Consider the following 18479-nt stretch of genomic DNA (forward strand, 5'->3'; position numbering starts at 1 on the left):
CCGTCTCTGGTTTCAAAATACACGGGGGTGACACAAAAAGTAAGGGGGAAATGAGGTTTCTATGTGGTTTTCCTAGGGAATTTACATTTTCCCTACACCGTCGCCTGCTGAAAGAAACAGGATTTCCAACACTTTCTGCTAAAAGGAACAGGATTTTCAGCACACAAAGAACCACCTTCTCACTTTCCCGGTGGGAAATTACTCACACAAATATAAAACAAAATGTCAACGTATGTGTGTGCCGACCGCTGCTTTAAAACTAATAAAAATCATTTTTAATGGATTTGGTCTTTTTTATCCATAATTCGTAACTTACAGAGCATTCAAAGTTCCATCCAACCTTTGATATTCTTCTCCAGTTTCAAATTTGTCTGCCTCATTGAGCAGGAAAAAAACAACAACAAAAACGACTACGGATCGAAGCATTTATCTCGCTTATTTGCTAATGCTAAATGATTGTCTTCTTCTTTGCCTTCGCCTTCGGCTGCCTTCTTCCTCCTCACATCGCAATGTTTGTTGCAGTTAGCTGTCTTTATGTCTTCATTGTTGCTGTACCCATTTTGTTTCTTGGCTTTTTATGTTTTGGCCATTTAGCAGGTGGGCGGGTGACTTTTGTTTGTTTAAAGCAGCCCGAAAATGTTGAATAAATTGAAATGCGATTCATGTTTTAGTTTATACAGCGATATTTTTTATACATTTTAATGTGTGCAGATATATACATAGAAGTATATGTAGGTACAAAAGTAAATACGTAAATATCAGAACCGCAAGTGCGGCTAACGATGACGCCGATAATGATCATAACGATAATGCCGATCCGAGCAGAGCTTCCGGTTTTGCGCTTTGGTATGTTTGCACGCTTTTTTCGCAGGCTAACTTCATTGTAAATATTTATTACCAGCTTTTGTTGTTCTTTCTATTATTTTGCGGTGTGTAATTGATTTAAACCGAAAGATCTGCCAGACCCAACATGTGTCGACTGTCACACCGAGTGACAGTTATTTCGGTTTAGTTCCATATTAGGGTTAGGCATCAGGCATTAAGCGTGACATCCCATCTGGATTAGCCAAAAAACTTGACCCAATTCAAGCGAACGTGTTGAGCGAGCGCACAAAGGCGAACAAAAGGCTTTTAAGCCAAAGTTGAATTGACAAAATAAAATCCAAACTGCCCACACAAACAGCACACATGTGCGGAAAATTCAATGGAGGTGCGAATAGATCAATTGCCATAGCTAAATCCATAATCAGCTTAGCGCTTGGGAAGGGTGAATACATTTTTGGTAATTTAAAGAGATTATTTAATGGTTCCTGACAGTCGGGGTTCCTCTATTAATTCCTCCATCATCCGCGCACACGCTGCGTATACTTGATTGCGCATACGCACTGGTGTCTGCATCTTGGCTTTTCTATATTATTTTTTCATATTTTCCCATCGCTTGCTTGACCATTATTTCCACACCCCCTTTCAGCACAATGTCAGGCCAAAACTAAAGCTCGGCCAGAACCCTTCTTGGAAGCCTTTGAAATGTCTTTAACTATTGACATTGGCCCATTGCGATGTGCACTCGCTTTTGTTATGGCTATTATGATTATAAGCCGTCGACACTTTTCACTGCACATTTTGCATATATTTTTAGCCTTGGCTAATTGAATTTGAAGAGCAAAAAGTTCTAACAGTTCGGGAAAAACTATAAAAGCCAGGTCGCCAAAGGTAAGCAATGCAGGTTTCCAATGACCAATCGCCGCGAATAGTCCGCCCCAGTGAAATATTCAGAAACCAGAAGTCCTTTATGTAAAAAGTGTTAGAAATATTGCTAGTGAATTTGCAGCTTTTTATGTAAACAGTGTGATATATAGGCGGGATATAGTGACGCAGCCAGTAAACAAAACACAATGGAGAGGTACGATCACGAGGAGATAAATAGATCCAGAGATCTATTCGGAATTATAAACACGAGGGTGCCCAAAAATTAAAAAGATGTTTAAAAGAATGCAACAAAATAATGAGAATTCTCTCTTTCCTTTGCATACTTTTAGGCTCATTAAAAAGAGTTTTCAAAACTTTCGTGAATTCTTTAGCACCCCTTACTATTTTCTCAATTATAATACTTTAATTTTAATTTGCTGTTGCAGCTTTGCAGTAGCAGCCGCGCAACTGGGGCCGCACTTTGCCCCCCTGTCCAATGGATCGGTGGTGGACAAGGTAACGCCCGACATGGCCCACCTGATTAGTCCGTACTGGAACCAGTTCCCCGCGATGGACCCCATCTGGGCCAAGATCCTGACCGCCTACATGATCATGATCGGCATGATTTCCTGGTGCGGAAATGGCGTGGTGATCTACATATTCGCCACCACCAAGTCGTTGCGCACGCCCGCAAACCTGCTGGTCATTAACCTGGCCATCTCCGACTTTGGCATCATGATCACCAACACCCCCATGATGGGTATCAATCTGTACTTCGAGACCTGGGTGCTCGGCCCGATGATGTGCGACATCTACGCCGGACTGGGCTCGGCCTTCGGCTGCAGCTCCATCTGGTCCATGTGCATGATCTCGCTGGATCGCTACCAAGTGATCGTCAAGGGCATGGCCGGCCGGCCGATGACCATTCCGTTGGCCCTGGGCAAGATAGCCTACATCTGGTTCATGTCGAGCATTTGGTGCCTGGCACCCGCCTTCGGCTGGAGCAGGTGAGTCCTTCAACTGGAGAATCTTTGATAAATATATATATTTGTACTTGTTTAGTTACATAATTGGGTTCTTGTAAACTTGAAAGTTTTGATAAGATCAAAGAGTTGGAAAATATCATTTTCCTGTTTTAGGAAACTAGAAAAGTAGACAAGAGAGAACGCTATAGTCGGGTGCCCCGACTATCAGATACCCGTTACTCAGCTAAAGGAAGTGCGAAAGAGATGGAGAAAAACTTTGATCCGCCGCAACTTTTTAACGAATGGTCCGATTTAAAAAATTTCTTCTACATTTCGATAGGTATTGATAAACACAATAAAACTGCATTTTTACTTTTCCAAAATATTGAAATTTTTAAAATCGTATGTAAGCGATTGTGGGCGTTAGAGGGGGCGTGGCACCCTTTTGAAACAAACTTGCGCTGCGTAGGAACTCCTAGAATCTGCATGCAAAATGTCAATCTTCTAGCTTTTATAGTTTCCGAGATCTCAGCGTTCATACAGACAGACAGACAGACAGACAGACAGACAGACAGACAGACGGACAGACAGACGGACAGACGGACATGGCTAGATCGACTCGGCTAGTGATCCCGATCAAGAATATATATAGTTTATAGGGTCGGAAACGCTTCCTTCTACCTGTTACATACTTTTGCACGAATCTAATATACCCTTTTACTCTACGAGTAACGGGTATAAAAAGAAAATGTCCAAACTAACTTAATTAAATGTATAAAACCCATACATAGTTAAATAGGTTGCAGTTCCTTAACAATTTCAAATTTGTTTGTGTTTAACACTTGAAAAATTTTATATTTTTATATAGGTACAACTTGGAAAATGTACAAATTCATTTAATTAAATGTATAATGCCCACACCCAAAAAATCGACATGAAACGTAGATCGATTTTACATTATTCAAGATCAATTTTAATTTCATATGAGGCCAGGTAAATTTGACCTGGTCGAAAAGAGTATTTCATGTAAAAACGACATAAACATATCGATTTTACGGGAAAATGTTTTTTTTGTGTGTGCTTATAAAACCATTAGTTAAAGGTGTTATACAAAGTTCCTTAAAGATTTTAAATTTTTTGCGTACTTAACACTTGAAAAATATTTTGTTTTTGCTGAATAACTTTTCAAAATAATTTCAATTTTTTTCAAAATAGCTTTTAAAAATCAGGGTTTTAGTTAGAAACCCTAAAAAAACGCAATTCCCAAATAAAATCCCATTTATTTTTTAGGTATGTGCCGGAGGGTAACCTGACATCGTGCGGTATTGACTACTTGGAACGCGACTGGAATCCACGTTCATACCTGATCTTCTACTCCATCTTCGTGTACTATATCCCGCTGTTCTTGATCTGCTACTCTTACTGGTTCATCATTGCTGTAAGTGGAGGAGAGATAACTGACTTCTCCCAGTGATTAATCCCGATCTATGGCATCCTCCCACAGGCTGTGTCCGCCCACGAGAAGGCCATGCGCGAGCAGGCCAAGAAGATGAACGTCAAGTCCCTCCGCTCCTCTGAGGATGCCGAGAAGAGCGCCGAGGGCAAGCTGGCCAAGGTGGCCCTGGTGACCATCACCCTGTGGTTCATGGCGTGGACTCCATACCTGGTCATCAACTGCATGGGACTGTTCAAGTTCGAGGGTCTCACACCACTGAACACCATTTGGGGAGCCTGCTTCGCCAAGTCGGCTGCCTGCTACAATCCAATTGTATATGGCATCAGGTAAAGATCAATTGTAAAGATAAATCCTCTAGTTCTTTAACAATTTCTTGACTCTTCATTTTAGCCATCCCAAATACCGTTTGGCCCTCAAGGAGAAGTGCCCTTGCTGCGTCTTTGGCAAGGTCGACGATGGCAAATCGAGCGATGCCCAATCCCAGGCCACCGCCAGCGAGGCCGAGTCCAAGGCATAAATACTTTGGCGCAACAACCAGAACAGCAACAACAACAACAACAACATCTAACTACTTACAACAGCAACAACAACAGCAACAAAAACAACAACAACAGCAAGAACAACTGCAGCAACAGAACGAAACGCTTTCGAATAACATCAAAAACAACAATAATGAAAAAATTATGCAAATTTCTTACATAACAAAAAGCAATGTAAACTCAACTATTAATTCTTCTGCAATGTCACTTAAAGACAACAAAAAACTAGACAAAAAAAATAAATGCAAACGAACTAGAAAAGTTATAAACAATTTGCTGTTTTTCCTCGTATTTTAAATCTTTCCAAAAGTGATTAAAAAATTCCATTTCTTGCAAAGCACTTCACAATATATTTTTCAGTTTCAGTTTTTTTTAAATTAAAGGCACTTAAATTCCATTTGTTTTATAAATTAACATGCAATGGCAAAAGTTCGACACACACAGACCGATTTCTTTTCCAACTCAAAGTTCTAAAAAGCACCAGTCGATCTGCTCGAATTTCACCCAGGGTGGCTGGAAACTCACTGAGCTGAGCTTCACAGCGGTTAGTAGCACATGGACAACATTAACAATTAATCTGTATCAGTAATCAGTAGTATCGGTTAAGGCACAACTTAAAGAGCTTCCAACTCCAGTCACTCGCTGCAGGAATCGTATTCGCTTTCGCTTTTTTTGATTTTCGTTTTGATTCCAGGCGTTCCGGGAGTTGTTGTTGTGGGTGATGGTAGCGTATTATTGTTGTCGATCAGCGCCAAGGTGCAATTGCCTCCAATGGGTTTGTGGTAGGTGCTCGGCGGACTGTCCACGCAGTCGGATGAAGTGCACGCTCGTTCCTGTATAATGAGTTTCCACAAGCGCACTTCGACGCCAACACTGTAAAATATAAACGGTAGTTTAGTAAAGATCTATGGCTATAGATTTCTTTTGTAGTTTTCTACGCACCGCAATCCCAGCCTCATGAGGTCCAGCTTTTCCATGTTGTAGATGAAATCCTCAAACGTGAAACCTTCATTCAGAATGAGCGTCTTTGAGAACTCGTCTATATCCTGCTGGGTCAGCCACTGCTCCAACTGCTCGTCTACTTCATGCAGACCAAAGTGATGCTTGTTTAGCTGCCTCCGGGGATTGCCCGCTAGAGACGGACGGACTCCGGACATTCCGCCCACACTGGGACTCATTCTATGGCACTTTTTGTTAAATCCGTTGATGGTGCGCCTGCAAAAAAGTATAATTTATATTAAGATCAAACTTCTTTAATGGTTAACCCACCTTAATCTCTTCCTGCCGCCCATATAGATGTGGGCCAGCTCCTGACTGATGTTGTGCAGGGCTCGCATGCTCTGGCGCTGCTGCTCCAGCAGCTGACGTTGTAGCTTCTGCTGGTTCTCCCGGATGTCTCTCAGTATGCGGGCGCACTCCACCGAACTGGCCAGGGCATCGCCCGTGGACTCTGCTGGCGCCAGTCCGACACCTCCTCCTGTGCTGCTCGTGGGCAGCACCTTCTCCAAGCTCTGCTGATGCCTCTCCTGGCTGTCGGTGGAACCCTGCTGCATCAGACTGGCGTGCACACTCTCATCATCATTGCCAGACAGATCCTTGTCCGCCAAATTGGCGCCCAGTTCAGGTGAGAAAATGGTGACTGCCGCCTGAACGGCCCGCTTGACGAGATTATCCAAGGCAAACATCCAATGCGGCTTAATGCAGTGATAGCGCAGCACACAGACCACGGCGTCCTGGAAGGAATACAGGGCCAAATGCAGATGGTCCAAAGCCACTGCGTCGTTGTTTAGCTTTGTTTTCAGTTCGTTGATAGTCGCCTCCAAATGCTTCTCGTTCTCGTTCATAATGTAGTCCCGAAGGCCCCGAATCAACACCTCCAAATCGCTCTTTCGAATCGCAATCGCATTCTGGTCGGCCTCGACCTTTTTCAGCCAAATATCGCAGATCTTTGATTCATCCAGTGCCAGCACTTTGGATAGCGTTGTTCGTCTCTGGGAATCCTTCTTCAGCCGATAGAAACCGTCAGTTTCGCTCGTCTCACTGATGCTTGTGCGTAGGGACGGAGTGGAGGGTTCGATTTCCGGCGAGAGCAGAAATCCAGAAGAATTGCGTCGCTCCAGCAGAAACTGGTTGCTGTGCGGCTCGTCAATGTCCACCGAGGATGTGTGAGTGATGCTGAAGTGGGGAAGAAATAGCAGCGATTAATTATTTCTTTTAGACAGGGATTAAAATTTTTTGAGATTTTCATTAAAAAAATTTTTCTTTTAAACGTCAAAAATAACGTTTGTTTTACTCTTGTCCACAAACCTGAAGAGCAAATTAACTGTTATTTGTCCATGTCTAAAAAGTGCATAAAAACCAGTTAAATTGTTGATTAAAATTTGTACAAATCTCAGTAGGCCTTTTAAAATAAAAATCTCAAATAACGATTAATTACGGTCCCTGCTTTTAGTAGTACATATTATTGCCCTTTTCAGTGGCAAATTCCGATTGCGCATTTTGCCAATCATTGAAGATGCACTTAATTGATAACACTAATCAATATGTAAACTAAACGATAATTACAAGTGGTTATACTAATAGACGAAATAGGGAAAACCTAAGATACAAAGAAAGATTTTCATTCGCTACATTCAAATAAACAACAAGCCTTTCACTGATAAGATAACCTAGTATAGTAACGCGACAAGGTCAAACTTAATATTCAAGGTCCCAGTGATAAACTTACTCCAATTCCGGCGTGGTGGGCGTATTGCAGGTTGTGTTGTAGCTCAGCGGCGGTGTGGTTTTGTGCACAAAACGATCAGCAGGCACCGAAATGCTACGACCAAACTCGGTATTAATGGGCAAAGCCGGACGCATCTTGCGAGGTTTACTGAATGGGAAAATAAAAAGAGAAATAAGAGCGGGAATCCCTTGACCGCTATAAAAACTCACTCTTGTAAGAAAGGATCGTCGAGCAGTTGTGAGGCAGAAGGTCGGTCCAGCACGCTAATGGCAAAGCAACGCAATATGAAATTCTTGGCATTGGCGGACAGCTCCTCGGGTATGTTGGGATGCTTCTTGTAGTAGCCCACCTTAAACATGGCCGCCTGGGCGCAGCCCAACTCGATGAATGGCGGCTTGCCGGTAGCCATCTCAACGTTTGTGCAGCCAAAAGACCAGATATCAGCAGCAGGACCATAACCGCGTACTCCCTGATCGATGACCTCCGGTGCCATGTACTGCAAGGTGCCCGTAAAGGTCTCCGTCATCGGATTGATGCGGGCCAGCCTCTTGGAGGTGCCAAAATCTGAGATTTTCACCACGCCACTGTAGGTGTTAACCAACACGTTGTCGCCCTTGATATCGCGATGCACAATGTCCTGCTCGTGGAGGTACTTTAGGCCCTCGAGAATCTGCTTGGAGTAGAAGGCCATGGTGGACTCGTTATCCTTGAGCGGACCCCACTTGGTCTCCAGGAGATCGGAGAGCGAGCCTCCCGGCACCTGCTCCATAAAGATCTTGAAGAAGCCATCCTCCGAGCGGGAGCCCAAATAGCGAACGATGTTGCGGTGGCGCAGCTGAGAGTGCAGCTTGATCTCCTCGTGCAGCGGCTGCACATCCTGAGAGTTCTTCTCCGGCACTTCCTTAATAGCAATTCGCACCTGCGTCTGTTTGTCACGGGCGGCGTACACCGTTCCATAGGTGCCCTTGCCCAGCACCATTTTGCGGTTCTGCTCATCGTAGTCGTACTCGTACTGCAATTTAGGATAATAAGTCATATGTTGTCGGGTTAAAGTAATTTGAAAGGACCCACTTCGATTTGAGCGTCATCATTGCTGAGATTGACAAACACCACCTGATCGGCGGTCATCTCCAGGATCAGATCATAGAACTTTTGCCGGCGTTCGGTGGACGGAAAGTATATTTGAAAGTCATCCGAGTTGTGATGGACATACAAATAGGCGCAGCGATCATCTCGCTTATAAAGACTGACGGATTTGATCTTGGACGCAACGAAAAGGAAGTCATGGAGTTTCTTGCAAGCATTCTTTGCGTGCGCCAGACAATTGTTCACAATCTGAATGGACTTTTCATCCGCATCCATGTTGATGGTCACATAACTGGGCATATAGATTTTCTGCGGCTCGAGGATCTAGAAATTAAATATAAAATTTTATAACAAAGTTAAAGATAACTTAAAATCGCTTTACACATAAGTTCAAATAATAACAATAAAACAAAATAATAATATATAACAAAAATAATAATAAAAGCATAAATAACTATAAAACTATTAAAAAAAAAAAAAAAAAAAAAATAAAAAAAAAATAATAGTAATTACAAAACTACAAAATATTTGATGTTAGTTATTAAGCAGGTAAGTGAGGATAATTGTTTAAATATTTTTAAAATAATAATTAGTTAAAAATATCAACTCAATGTGACTAGCGCGGTAATTATAAGTGTGCACTTGTAGCGCTGGGATATTAAATAAATAAATAAAAAAAATTAAAAATAATATAATAGTAATTGAAAACTACAAAATATTTGATGTTAGTAATTAAGTAAGTAAGTGAGGAAAATTGTTTAAATATTTTAAAATAATAGTTATTTAAAAGTATCAACTCAATCTGACTAATAATAAATAAATAACAAAAAAAGTTAACCATAATATTTAAGGTACAGAGATCAGGAATACCAACCAGTATGGGAAAGCGTATGCTGTTCTTCACCTCCTCGGTGTTGGTGGCCTCCAAGAAGAAGTCCATCCAGAACTGGAAGACCTGCTCCTCGATGGCGGGCAGGCGTTCCTCGGGCTTCTTGCGAAACCGGTGAATAAGAGAGATATTGCCGATGGTGGACTTGAGATACCAGTTGGGCGGCTTCAGCTTGAACATGCACTCGGCGGCCTGAATCGCTTTGGCATAGTCCTTGGCCAAAACGGAGATCTCGAAGAAGGTGGCCACGTCCCAGTATTCGCTTAATGAAGATAGACTGCCCTTTTTGCCAATCAAATTGTTCAGGGTCATGCCAATGTGCTGCAGCTCCTCCGTATTGGTGAACTCCTTACCCTCGATGACCAGCAAGGTGGCCAGATTGATGCCCGCGTATTCGTTTGGCTGCACCTCGAAGCTTTCGCGGTACCACTTGATGGCGTGCGCCAGACTGGTGGCATCCGTGTAGTCAGACTCCACGAAAATGTCCTTGTAGATGCGACCGCACAGGCAGAGCATGTCCGGAAAGCGATTCTCCTTCTTCTCGAGCGCTTTTAGGGAGGACTCCAGTGCCTTCTCCCGATCGCCCTTTCGATTCCTTCGGTTTAAAGCGAAGGCGTACAGGAAACTCATGTTGCCCGTCTCCACGTACTTCCGCGTGTTGGGTATGTTCTTCAAATCGTTCACCAGTCGCACCATCGCATCGTAGTCCTGCACATCCCTCAGCGAACACATAAAGCTGTGCACCACCTCGCCGGACAGGACATGCGGATCGTCCAGCCGCTTCCGCATCTCGTGCAAGATGCTCTGAAGCTTGACGGCATTGGTGGCGTACGTGTCCCGCGCCGTTCGCATGTCGCTGAGAAATTTCTCACGCATGTGGGCTCTGTAAGTAACCGAAAATAGCTTGGTTTAATTTGTGGGTACATAAATAAGGGAACAAGAAAACATTATCTATGTTCTGGGGGAAGAACTAATTGATTTTGTTTTTCTGGCAAACATAAAGAGTAAAACAATAATTACTTTCTTGATAAATTAGCTATTTTTAATATTATTAAATATAATTATTTTGATATTACCATTATAATCAAGGCCAATACTTTCATGATAAATTAGCATTTTTATATATTAAACTTAATTAAATTGGATTTAATAAAGGGTAAACAATCAATACTTTCTTGATAAATTAGCAATTTTTTTATTATTAAATTTAATTATTTTGAAATTACCATTATAATCAGGGCCAACACTTTCATGATAAATTCCCAATTTGTATATTATTAAACTTAGTTAAATTGGATTTATCACTATAATCAGGGCAATACAATTTATTAGAAAAACGTCAATTATAAAGCCAATTTTTCTCTTTAAAATAAATAGAATTTCCGATCGGTGTTGCCTATCAAGAAATTATTATAATTATATGCACTTTTTTCCTACAACCAATATATTAAATCGAAATGATTCATTTTACATGCAAATCGTGACTTATTGAGCCAATCTCTTGCAGGGAAAATGTAAAAATAGAGTAATCTGAATGGGGTCAGATGACTTGAAAAGGGGACTCACTTCGACTGGATCTCCACATCCTGCAGCTTCCTCTTGAGGCGCCACTGCAGGGTGGGCACCCGTCCCTCGGCTGCGGGCTCCTTGTTGCTGTTGGGCTGGTTGGTCAGGTGGCAGGAATTGCTCTCCGCATTCAGTTTGTAGCTGAGGAACAGGTAGTTGGCACACGAGAGCTGCAAGGGCGAAGAGGTGAATCTAATTTACTGACCGCCACTGTGAATGCAGGCCACACTGCGTTGGTGTACGCCGCCGTTGCGCGTGTGTGCGTGCGCCTCTTTGAGTGTTTGCGTGGGCGTGCTCGCATTTGTTATTGTTATTGCTTCGGCCGACGCTTTTGTTGTTTTATGGCCGCGGCCAAAACAAAAATAACGAAAGCGTTTCGACGGAAATACAGTCGAACTTCTATGGTTTGAATTTCGAAATATGGTATACAAGAAATTTAAAAAACTTTCGGAATAAATTTGAAGAAAATAATAAAATATTATCTTAAAAACTTTTTTTTTTAAATTTGTAGTAGTTGCATAAATAAAGCTGAGTTAAAATTTTTTTTTTTATATATATCTATTAGTTTTTAAGTACTATAAAACTTTTCATACAAATTTTCCGATGATAAAAACACTAACGAAAAAAAGTTAAAACAAAAACAGAAATTCTGTATTACTTCAAAAGTGCATCCTATACTCAAAAAATTATCTTTAAAACTGTTTTTTGAAATTTGACTTTTTGGATCCCAGAATTTTAAAGTAGTTGCCTAAATAAAGCTAAGAGTTAAGACTCTTTTTTTTAAATATATCTATTAGTTTTGAGGTACTGTAAAACTTTTCATACAAATTTTCGGATGATCAAAACACTGCAAAACGTTTGAAAAAAAAATTAAAGCGAAAACCGAAATTCTGTATTACTTCAAAAGTGCGTACTATACTAAAAAAACGATTCTAGAACATCGAGGCTTGACTTTAAGTTATTTCTTGATCAAAAAAGAAATATCAAAACTTGATAGAAATTTCTAGCAAACGAAGTTCACCATACAGAGGCTTGACTGTCGAAAGATCGGCAACAACAACTAGTCCAGGAGTCCGTTAGACTGCCGTTTCTCCCCACTCGCTGGTCATGGCGTTTATCTTATCGGAAGCGGAGTCCCGATCACGCCCGCAGATGTTTGACCAGGCACACCTGGTGGTCACACCAAACACACCTTGAGACTGAGTGTCTGCTTGGACTCGACGTCGTTGTAGATGAGGATGTTCTCCTTCATGCCGAAGCTCTCGCGGACGCCGTAGTGATAGGAGAGCGGTCGCTGCTGGGTGAGGATGCTCAGATCGATGACGGCCACATCGGCGTTGTAGAACTTGTCCAGCACATTCGTCTCCCCGAAGTCCAGGCGCTCGAACTGCAAGGATGGCACACAATATACATATACCATATTTCCCATTGTATAACCCATCTGGCGCACCTGAACCCGCTGAAAATTGGCGCCAGCCGACTGCACCGCCTGCTTGATCTCCTCCAGCGCGCAGATGCGATCCTCCAGATGGTCGCCCACCGCCGTATCGATTACACACACCACATCCATCGCTGCTGCCTGCGATCCCATTGGAAATCGGATTTGGATTCGCTTCGATCGCAGCTATTCTTGGCACTAACTAATCTGTTTTTGGACGGATTTCCACACTCTACGCTCGTTCTGCCAGGCGGACGCGCACCTCAGTGGCACAGGGGCTCATTACCACGTACTTGCTGCAACTGCATCGCGTTAATTGCCGCGTAACGAATAATTATCAATAAATAAAGAAACTTGTGGAAATGTGCAGTGCGGTATGACCGTGCGAGGACTGCCGGAAAAATACCAAAGGAAGCCTGAAAAATACCAGATTGAGGGGCTAGCGGAAGACTTTGCTGGAACTTGGGCGCCAACTCCAACTCTCTTTTAAAAATTCACAGCTGTAATCAAAAATTTTAAAACGGATATTTTGATATTTTTGAAATTTTAAAAACATTTTTTACCTTCGTCAAGTTAATACTATACAAAAATACTAAAAAACAAAATATAAAAATGACTATTAATTTAAAAAACTATGTTTTAAAAATGTTTTACGTTTTTAGACCTTAAATCATTTTGAATATACAAAAAAAATACTCAATTTGGTAAAATCTAATTACAAATGACTTTTATTAAACGCAAATATTATTTTTACACTTCTTTCATTCAAAAATTCACAGCTGTAATCAAAAATTTTTAAACAGATATTTTCGAAACAATTTTAAAAACATTGTGTTATATTCGTCCAGTCAATAATTATACAAGTGCTCAAAAAGCCAAATATAAAAATTACTATAAACTTAAAAAACTATTTTAAAAACATGTATAGCGTTTATAGACCTTAAATCGTTTTGAATATATAAAAAAGTACTCATTAAGGTAACATCTAATTACAAATGACTTTTATTAAACGCAAATATTATTTTTACAATTCTTTCATTACAGTTTTTAAAAACTTTTTGCTTAACCTTAGGTAAAAACTGTGATCTTAACTAGCGTACTCCTTGAGTATCGAGCCCGCGATGACCAGCCGCTGGATTTCGGAGGTGCCCTCGTAGATCTCGGTGATGCGCGCGTCCCTGTAATGCCGCTCGGCTGCCATATCGGTGACATAGCCCATTCCGCCCAGGATCTGGATGCACTGATGCGAGCACATGGTGGCCGCTTCCGAGGCAGCCAGTTTGGCCATGGCCGCCTCCTTGGTGTATGGCTGCTTGTTGTCCTTCAGCCAGGCGGCGCGCCAGGTGAGCAGACGAGCCGATTCCATGGCCAGCGACATGTCGGCGATCTTCTGCTGGATGGACTGCAGCTTGGCGATGGGTTTGCCAAAGGCCTGTCGCTTCTGAGCGTAATCCACGGCCAGTTCCAAGGCTGCCTGGCCAATGCCCAGTGCCTGGCCAGCGATTCCAATGCGTCCGGCGTCCAAAGTTTGCATGGCTATCTTGAAACCGAAACCAGGCTGGCCCAGAATATTCTCCTTGGGCACTGCGCAATCCTCGAAGATCAGCTGGCAGGTGGAGGAGCCACGGATGCCCAGCTTGTCCTCCTTCTTGCCCAGCGAGAATCCCTTGGTGCCCTTGGGCACTATGAAAGCGGAGATGCCCTTGTGCTTCAGCTGCTTGTCGGTGGTGGCAAACACGATGGCTGCCTCCGCCTCGAAGGCGTTGGTGATCCAGGCCTTGGTCCCGTTGAGCACCCAGTGATCGCCCTTGTCGGTGGCCATCGTGGACGCAGCTCCGGCATCCGAACCGTTTCCAGGCTCCGAAAGGGCAAAGCAACCCACTCGTTCGCCGCTGGCAAAGGGCGTGATGTAGTCTGCCTTCTGGGCGTCGTTGCCGAAGGAGAGAAGGGGTCCCAGGTAAAGGGAGTTGTTCACCGACATGATGACGCCAGCAGAGGCGCATCCCCGAGAGATTTCCTCCATGGCAATGGCGTAGGCCACATAATCCAGACCGGTGCCGCCTGTAAGAATCAGTAAGGGATATAAGGCAATGCTGGGTGATTATTAGACCTCGGATTTTGCATATTTGCATGTTTTTATAGGATAAAGTTAGTTCAATTCCGAAAATACCAAAGTTCGTTTCAAGAAAAATATAGTTTAAAACTAATGGCATATTTTATTTTTTTTGCATAAAATGCATATGGGCACTTCCAAAATGTCGCTCGGGACATTTGCACAACTTTAAAGTTGAAAAAAAATTGTAAAACTATGGATTTTAATTTGAATTATGGGCTTTTCTTTTCACTCTTCCCAAGCTCTATTTTTGGTAAAAATCTTGATTTTGTACCACTTTTAGTTTTTGAGATATCGGTAAAAAACTGCCGTATTCGCTCGGGACAAAAATAGAAGTGGATTTCGGGGAAGTTCATTTAACACTAGATATTAGCGAATTCTGATGGAATATTTGAATGCGATTTTTTTAGAATGTTGTTCAAACATGTCGCTGTGAAATGCTTTTGGTTTTACTCAAAAATTCTTTGCCGTTTTTTTTTATGCAGTTTCAACCACATTCGCTCGGGACATGTCGCTCGGGACATTTTTTCCGACTGTTTTGTAAAGCGGATTTCTTTACCTCTATCTCTCAATTGCTGGATGTTTTGCTTTTAACTTAATAGTTCAACATGTGAATGAAGCATTCAGTACAGAAAAATGTCACATATTAGCATTCCTATAGGATAAATTAACAACAGAAGACAGGTCCAAAAAATAACAAAAAAATAGCCAAAAACTGATTTTTGCGTATATTGGTGGAGTTTGTCATAAAAATAATCAAACTATACTCCAAATTTGTAGTTAAGCTCAGTATCCAACTAATTAGAAACTAATATCGGGGCAAAATCATGTGGAAATATGTTTTATTCAAGTTTCAAGGTTTTTGGCTTGGTGGACTTTTTTTTGGAAGTGCCCATATGCATAAAATATGCCAAATATATGCAAAATATAAAATAAGCTTAACTATTCAAAATTGACCATTTCATAGCCAAACTAATTTACCCGAAGAAAATTGTTTGTTCCTTTTCGTCCTTTCTGAGGTATCTAATTTTTCCAGAATTTAAGGAAACCCTATTTATATTTCCAACGAGTAGGCGAGAAGGGGCAAAAATAGTAAAAGGGGCAGAATGCTCCTTTAAATTGCTCGCCGTGTTTACTGAAGGTTCATTAAAAATGTGAGCCTCCAGTTGTTCGCATATATTTTGCATATTTTATGCATATATTTTTTGCATATATTTTGCATATTTCCGATATGCATCCGAATTTATTACATTTGAAAAATAAGACACCTACCTAGAAATTTTGGTAAAAACCGGACCAAAAATGGACAAATATGCAAAATTCGAGGTCTAGTGATTTAGTGATATTAGTTACCCAACTCCTCGGGAATCGCCACCGCCATCACGCCCAGTTCGCCCATCTGGCGGATCTGCTTTTCCGGATACAGGTGCTCCCGATCGAACTTGGCCGCATTTCCACTCAGCTCGTTGTTGGCGAAATCCCGGCAGGACTTCTGCAGCATCTGGTGGGTTTCGGAGAGGGCCGATAACGAAGCAATTTGCCGCACATTCAAAGATCTGCGGGCTAAACAGGATTATCAATTTTAGGGATCTTACTTATATTTTGTTAGGTGGGGCTCAAAGTCCACCGGCTGTTTTCTCTTACCAATGTTTAACGAGCGGGTGACTACGGACTGCATGGTAGCTTGGTTTCGTTTATTACTTAAATATATTAAAGATATTGCAACAAAGACGGATAAAATTAAGTTTTAAAATAAATTCGATTTTATAAAAAATTAAAAACTGCCAGTGTGACCAGAGGCAAGCACCGGCTTTGTTATGTGCGTCTGTATGTAACAAGTGGTTTCTACAGGGTGACTATTGTTATGGTAGATTTATTCAAGAAAAATACTAAATCAACAACCGTTGATTGTTTACCACTTACGGTCCTACTTATTTTGGACTAACAATTGTTGATTTGTTTTGTTTTGTTAATATTGCTAAAACATTTCAAGGATGTCGCGGAACTACGAGTATACGGAAACCCTTAAGATAGAGCCCCTTGATCTTATTTACGAGGATGACATGGAATGTGAGTACCAACGGAATTCAATAGTAAGTTAACTAAACATTCCTGGTTTTTTAGTTTTGGACATCGAACCACCGCCTGAAAAAGAGGAAAACGAAGAGCCGGTAAAATTAAAGCGACTGGTTTGCAATCGAAATGGCTGCACTTACTCCACCGACAGACGCAGGGATTTGAAACGCCACAGGCGCTCCGGAAAGCACGAGCACGAGGATTACCAATCCGACTCCGAATCCGATGTCGATCGATCCCTGTTCACCTGCAAGGTGTGCGATTACAAGACGGCCAAGCGATTCTGCTTTCAGCGGCACAAGGAATCCCGACGCCACCTCATGAAGGAACTGGAGGCCTGCGAACAGCTGATGGACGAGGCGGATAGGGCGGAAATTCACAGGAAGCGCAGGAAAAGAAGGGAGGAGATGGAACCAGAGGCTTCCGATTCTGATGTATCTCAGGAAAATTACACAACCCCGTTAAAATCCTTCCAGAACAAGAAGGAGGCACCACAGAGCCTCCTGGAGCCCAGCGACTACATAGAGTATTTATCCCAGGATGCGGAACACTTAGTGGAGGAGACAGAGGATGAATATCCCACCTTCAAGCCAAGCAACTCCACCTTGGAGTGCGACGTCTGTGAGTACAAAACAGCCAGGAAATTCGCCTTTGTTCGCCACCTGCAATCATCGAGGCACCTGGCCAAAATGGAAGAGCGGGATAATGGCTATGAGGCGGAAAACCAGCTGGAGGAGATCGATGGCGATTTGGAGGAGTTCGACGAGCAGGATATTCATCATGAGCTGGAGGAGGATATAAATGCCATGACACATCAAAATAGTATAGAGGAGATAAATACCCTGAAAGAGGAGAACGTAATGGTGGAGATTGATGCCCTGGAGGGGCAAAATGGTCTAGGGGAGATTGGATCCCTGGTGGAGATCGATGGGCTGGACCAAACAGAACCCAGATTCGATGTGATTGAATATGCAGCTGCAGAAGAAAATGTTTACGAGGAGATCGTTTACCTGCCCACCGAAGAGCATCAGGAGGATATCTGTTACTTTATAGCGCTCGAACAATGACTAGTCGTACGAATTTCCTATTAAATAGTTCTATTTATTTTCTTGACCAGATTTCGCATCTTCTATTACTTTTATCTTTGTACAATGTACATGATTCCTTGACTCTCGTTTTGGAGTCAATAGTTTCTGAGGCAATTGAATGCCAAACAGATTTGTTAACGTGTTATTATTAATAATACATATATGTAAGTACATAAACCTTTTTCGAAAAAAACGTAGTTTTACAAAAAGAGGGTAATGAGGAACAAAGACAGTGTTGGGAAAAAATTTTTTGAGTTATCTAGGGAAAAAATTTACATTCAGAATCGTTTCTATTTTGCTTTTTACATTTTTTTAATATTCTTAAAACATTAAATTTATGTAGTTTATCTGATTTCTTGAACACCATACTTTTAACTCCTAAAATATACCATGTAAAATCAGCCACTTATTATTTTTGTTTGGTTTTCTAGCTTTACCAACCAGTTCCCAAATTTAATTACTATTCACTATTTTCTATATTTTTCTTTAATTAAAATTGATTTGTTGCAAAAAAATTAAGAATATTCCTGATAGCTTGTACGATTTGTTAAACCAAGTAGGCTTTCAGTAAATTTATTTAAATCGAAATTTGACCTTAAATATAGGGAAAACATTTATTTTTTTAATGTTTAGCCAAGAGAAGATTACAAATATATTTATAAGTTCATTTACAGTTTATTTAAAATGCTTGAGTTAACAAGAAAATCCTGCACAAACTTGTGACTGTACGAATCCTTTCGTGAGCGACTGTGTATCTGCCAGTTTTCCGTTCTGGTTTTGACAGCCCGCTTTTCATCTCTGCGCACATTCGACGCGCACGCACTGGAACTTGTTTAACGTTTTTTA

The 18479-nt window shown here is 41.6% G+C and overlaps 4 protein-coding genes across 4 annotated transcripts; 2 read left to right on the top strand and 2 right to left on the bottom strand.

Moving 5' to 3' along the window:
- Window positions 1–1717: 1717 nt before the first annotated feature.
- Window positions 1718–4921, top strand: ninaE (neither inactivation nor afterpotential E). Its single transcript, XM_017151748.3, has 5 exons — window positions 1718–1903; window positions 2136–2696; window positions 3945–4092; window positions 4159–4436; window positions 4501–4921. Exons 1-5 carry the CDS (start codon window positions 1896–1898, stop codon window positions 4625–4627), a joined length of 1122 nt encoding a protein of 373 aa, XP_017007237.1. The 5' UTR covers window positions 1718–1895; the 3' UTR covers window positions 4628–4921.
- Window positions 4922–4983: 62 nt separating this feature from the next.
- Ask1 (apoptotic signal-regulating kinase 1) lies at window positions 4984–12758 on the bottom strand. Its single transcript, XM_017151742.3, has 10 exons — window positions 12369–12758; window positions 12111–12305; window positions 10919–11088; window positions 9338–10235; window positions 8449–8787; window positions 7587–8389; window positions 7378–7524; window positions 5919–6824; window positions 5592–5864; window positions 4984–5522 (listed from the first exon to the last, which is right to left on the bottom strand). The coding sequence occupies exons 1-10, from the start codon at window positions 12507–12509 to the stop codon at window positions 5285–5287; spliced, it is 4110 nt and encodes a 1369-aa protein (XP_017007231.2). The 5' UTR covers window positions 12510–12758; the 3' UTR covers window positions 4984–5284.
- A 581-nt stretch (window positions 12759–13339) lies between these two features.
- Window positions 13340–16287, bottom strand: Arc42 (Activator-recruited cofactor subunit 42). Its single transcript, XM_017151825.3, has 3 exons — window positions 16114–16287; window positions 15823–16032; window positions 13340–14417 (listed from the first exon to the last, which is right to left on the bottom strand). The coding sequence occupies exons 1-3, from the start codon at window positions 16145–16147 to the stop codon at window positions 13444–13446; spliced, it is 1218 nt and encodes a 405-aa protein (XP_017007314.2). The 5' UTR covers window positions 16148–16287; the 3' UTR covers window positions 13340–13443.
- Window positions 16288–16335: 48 nt separating this feature from the next.
- LOC108064331 (uncharacterized) lies at window positions 16336–17663 on the top strand. The gene is made up of 2 exons (XM_017151826.3): window positions 16336–16539; window positions 16594–17663. Exons 1-2 carry the CDS (start codon window positions 16464–16466, stop codon window positions 17610–17612), a joined length of 1095 nt encoding a protein of 364 aa, XP_017007315.2. The 5' UTR covers window positions 16336–16463; the 3' UTR covers window positions 17613–17663.
- The last annotated feature ends 816 nt before the right edge of the window (window positions 17664–18479 follow it).

This window comes from Drosophila takahashii, chromosome 3R, assembly GCF_030179915.1.
Source record: "Drosophila takahashii strain IR98-3 E-12201 chromosome 3R, DtakHiC1v2, whole genome shotgun sequence".
In the NCBI taxonomy this organism is placed as follows: domain Eukaryota; kingdom Metazoa; phylum Arthropoda; class Insecta; order Diptera; family Drosophilidae; genus Drosophila; species Drosophila takahashii.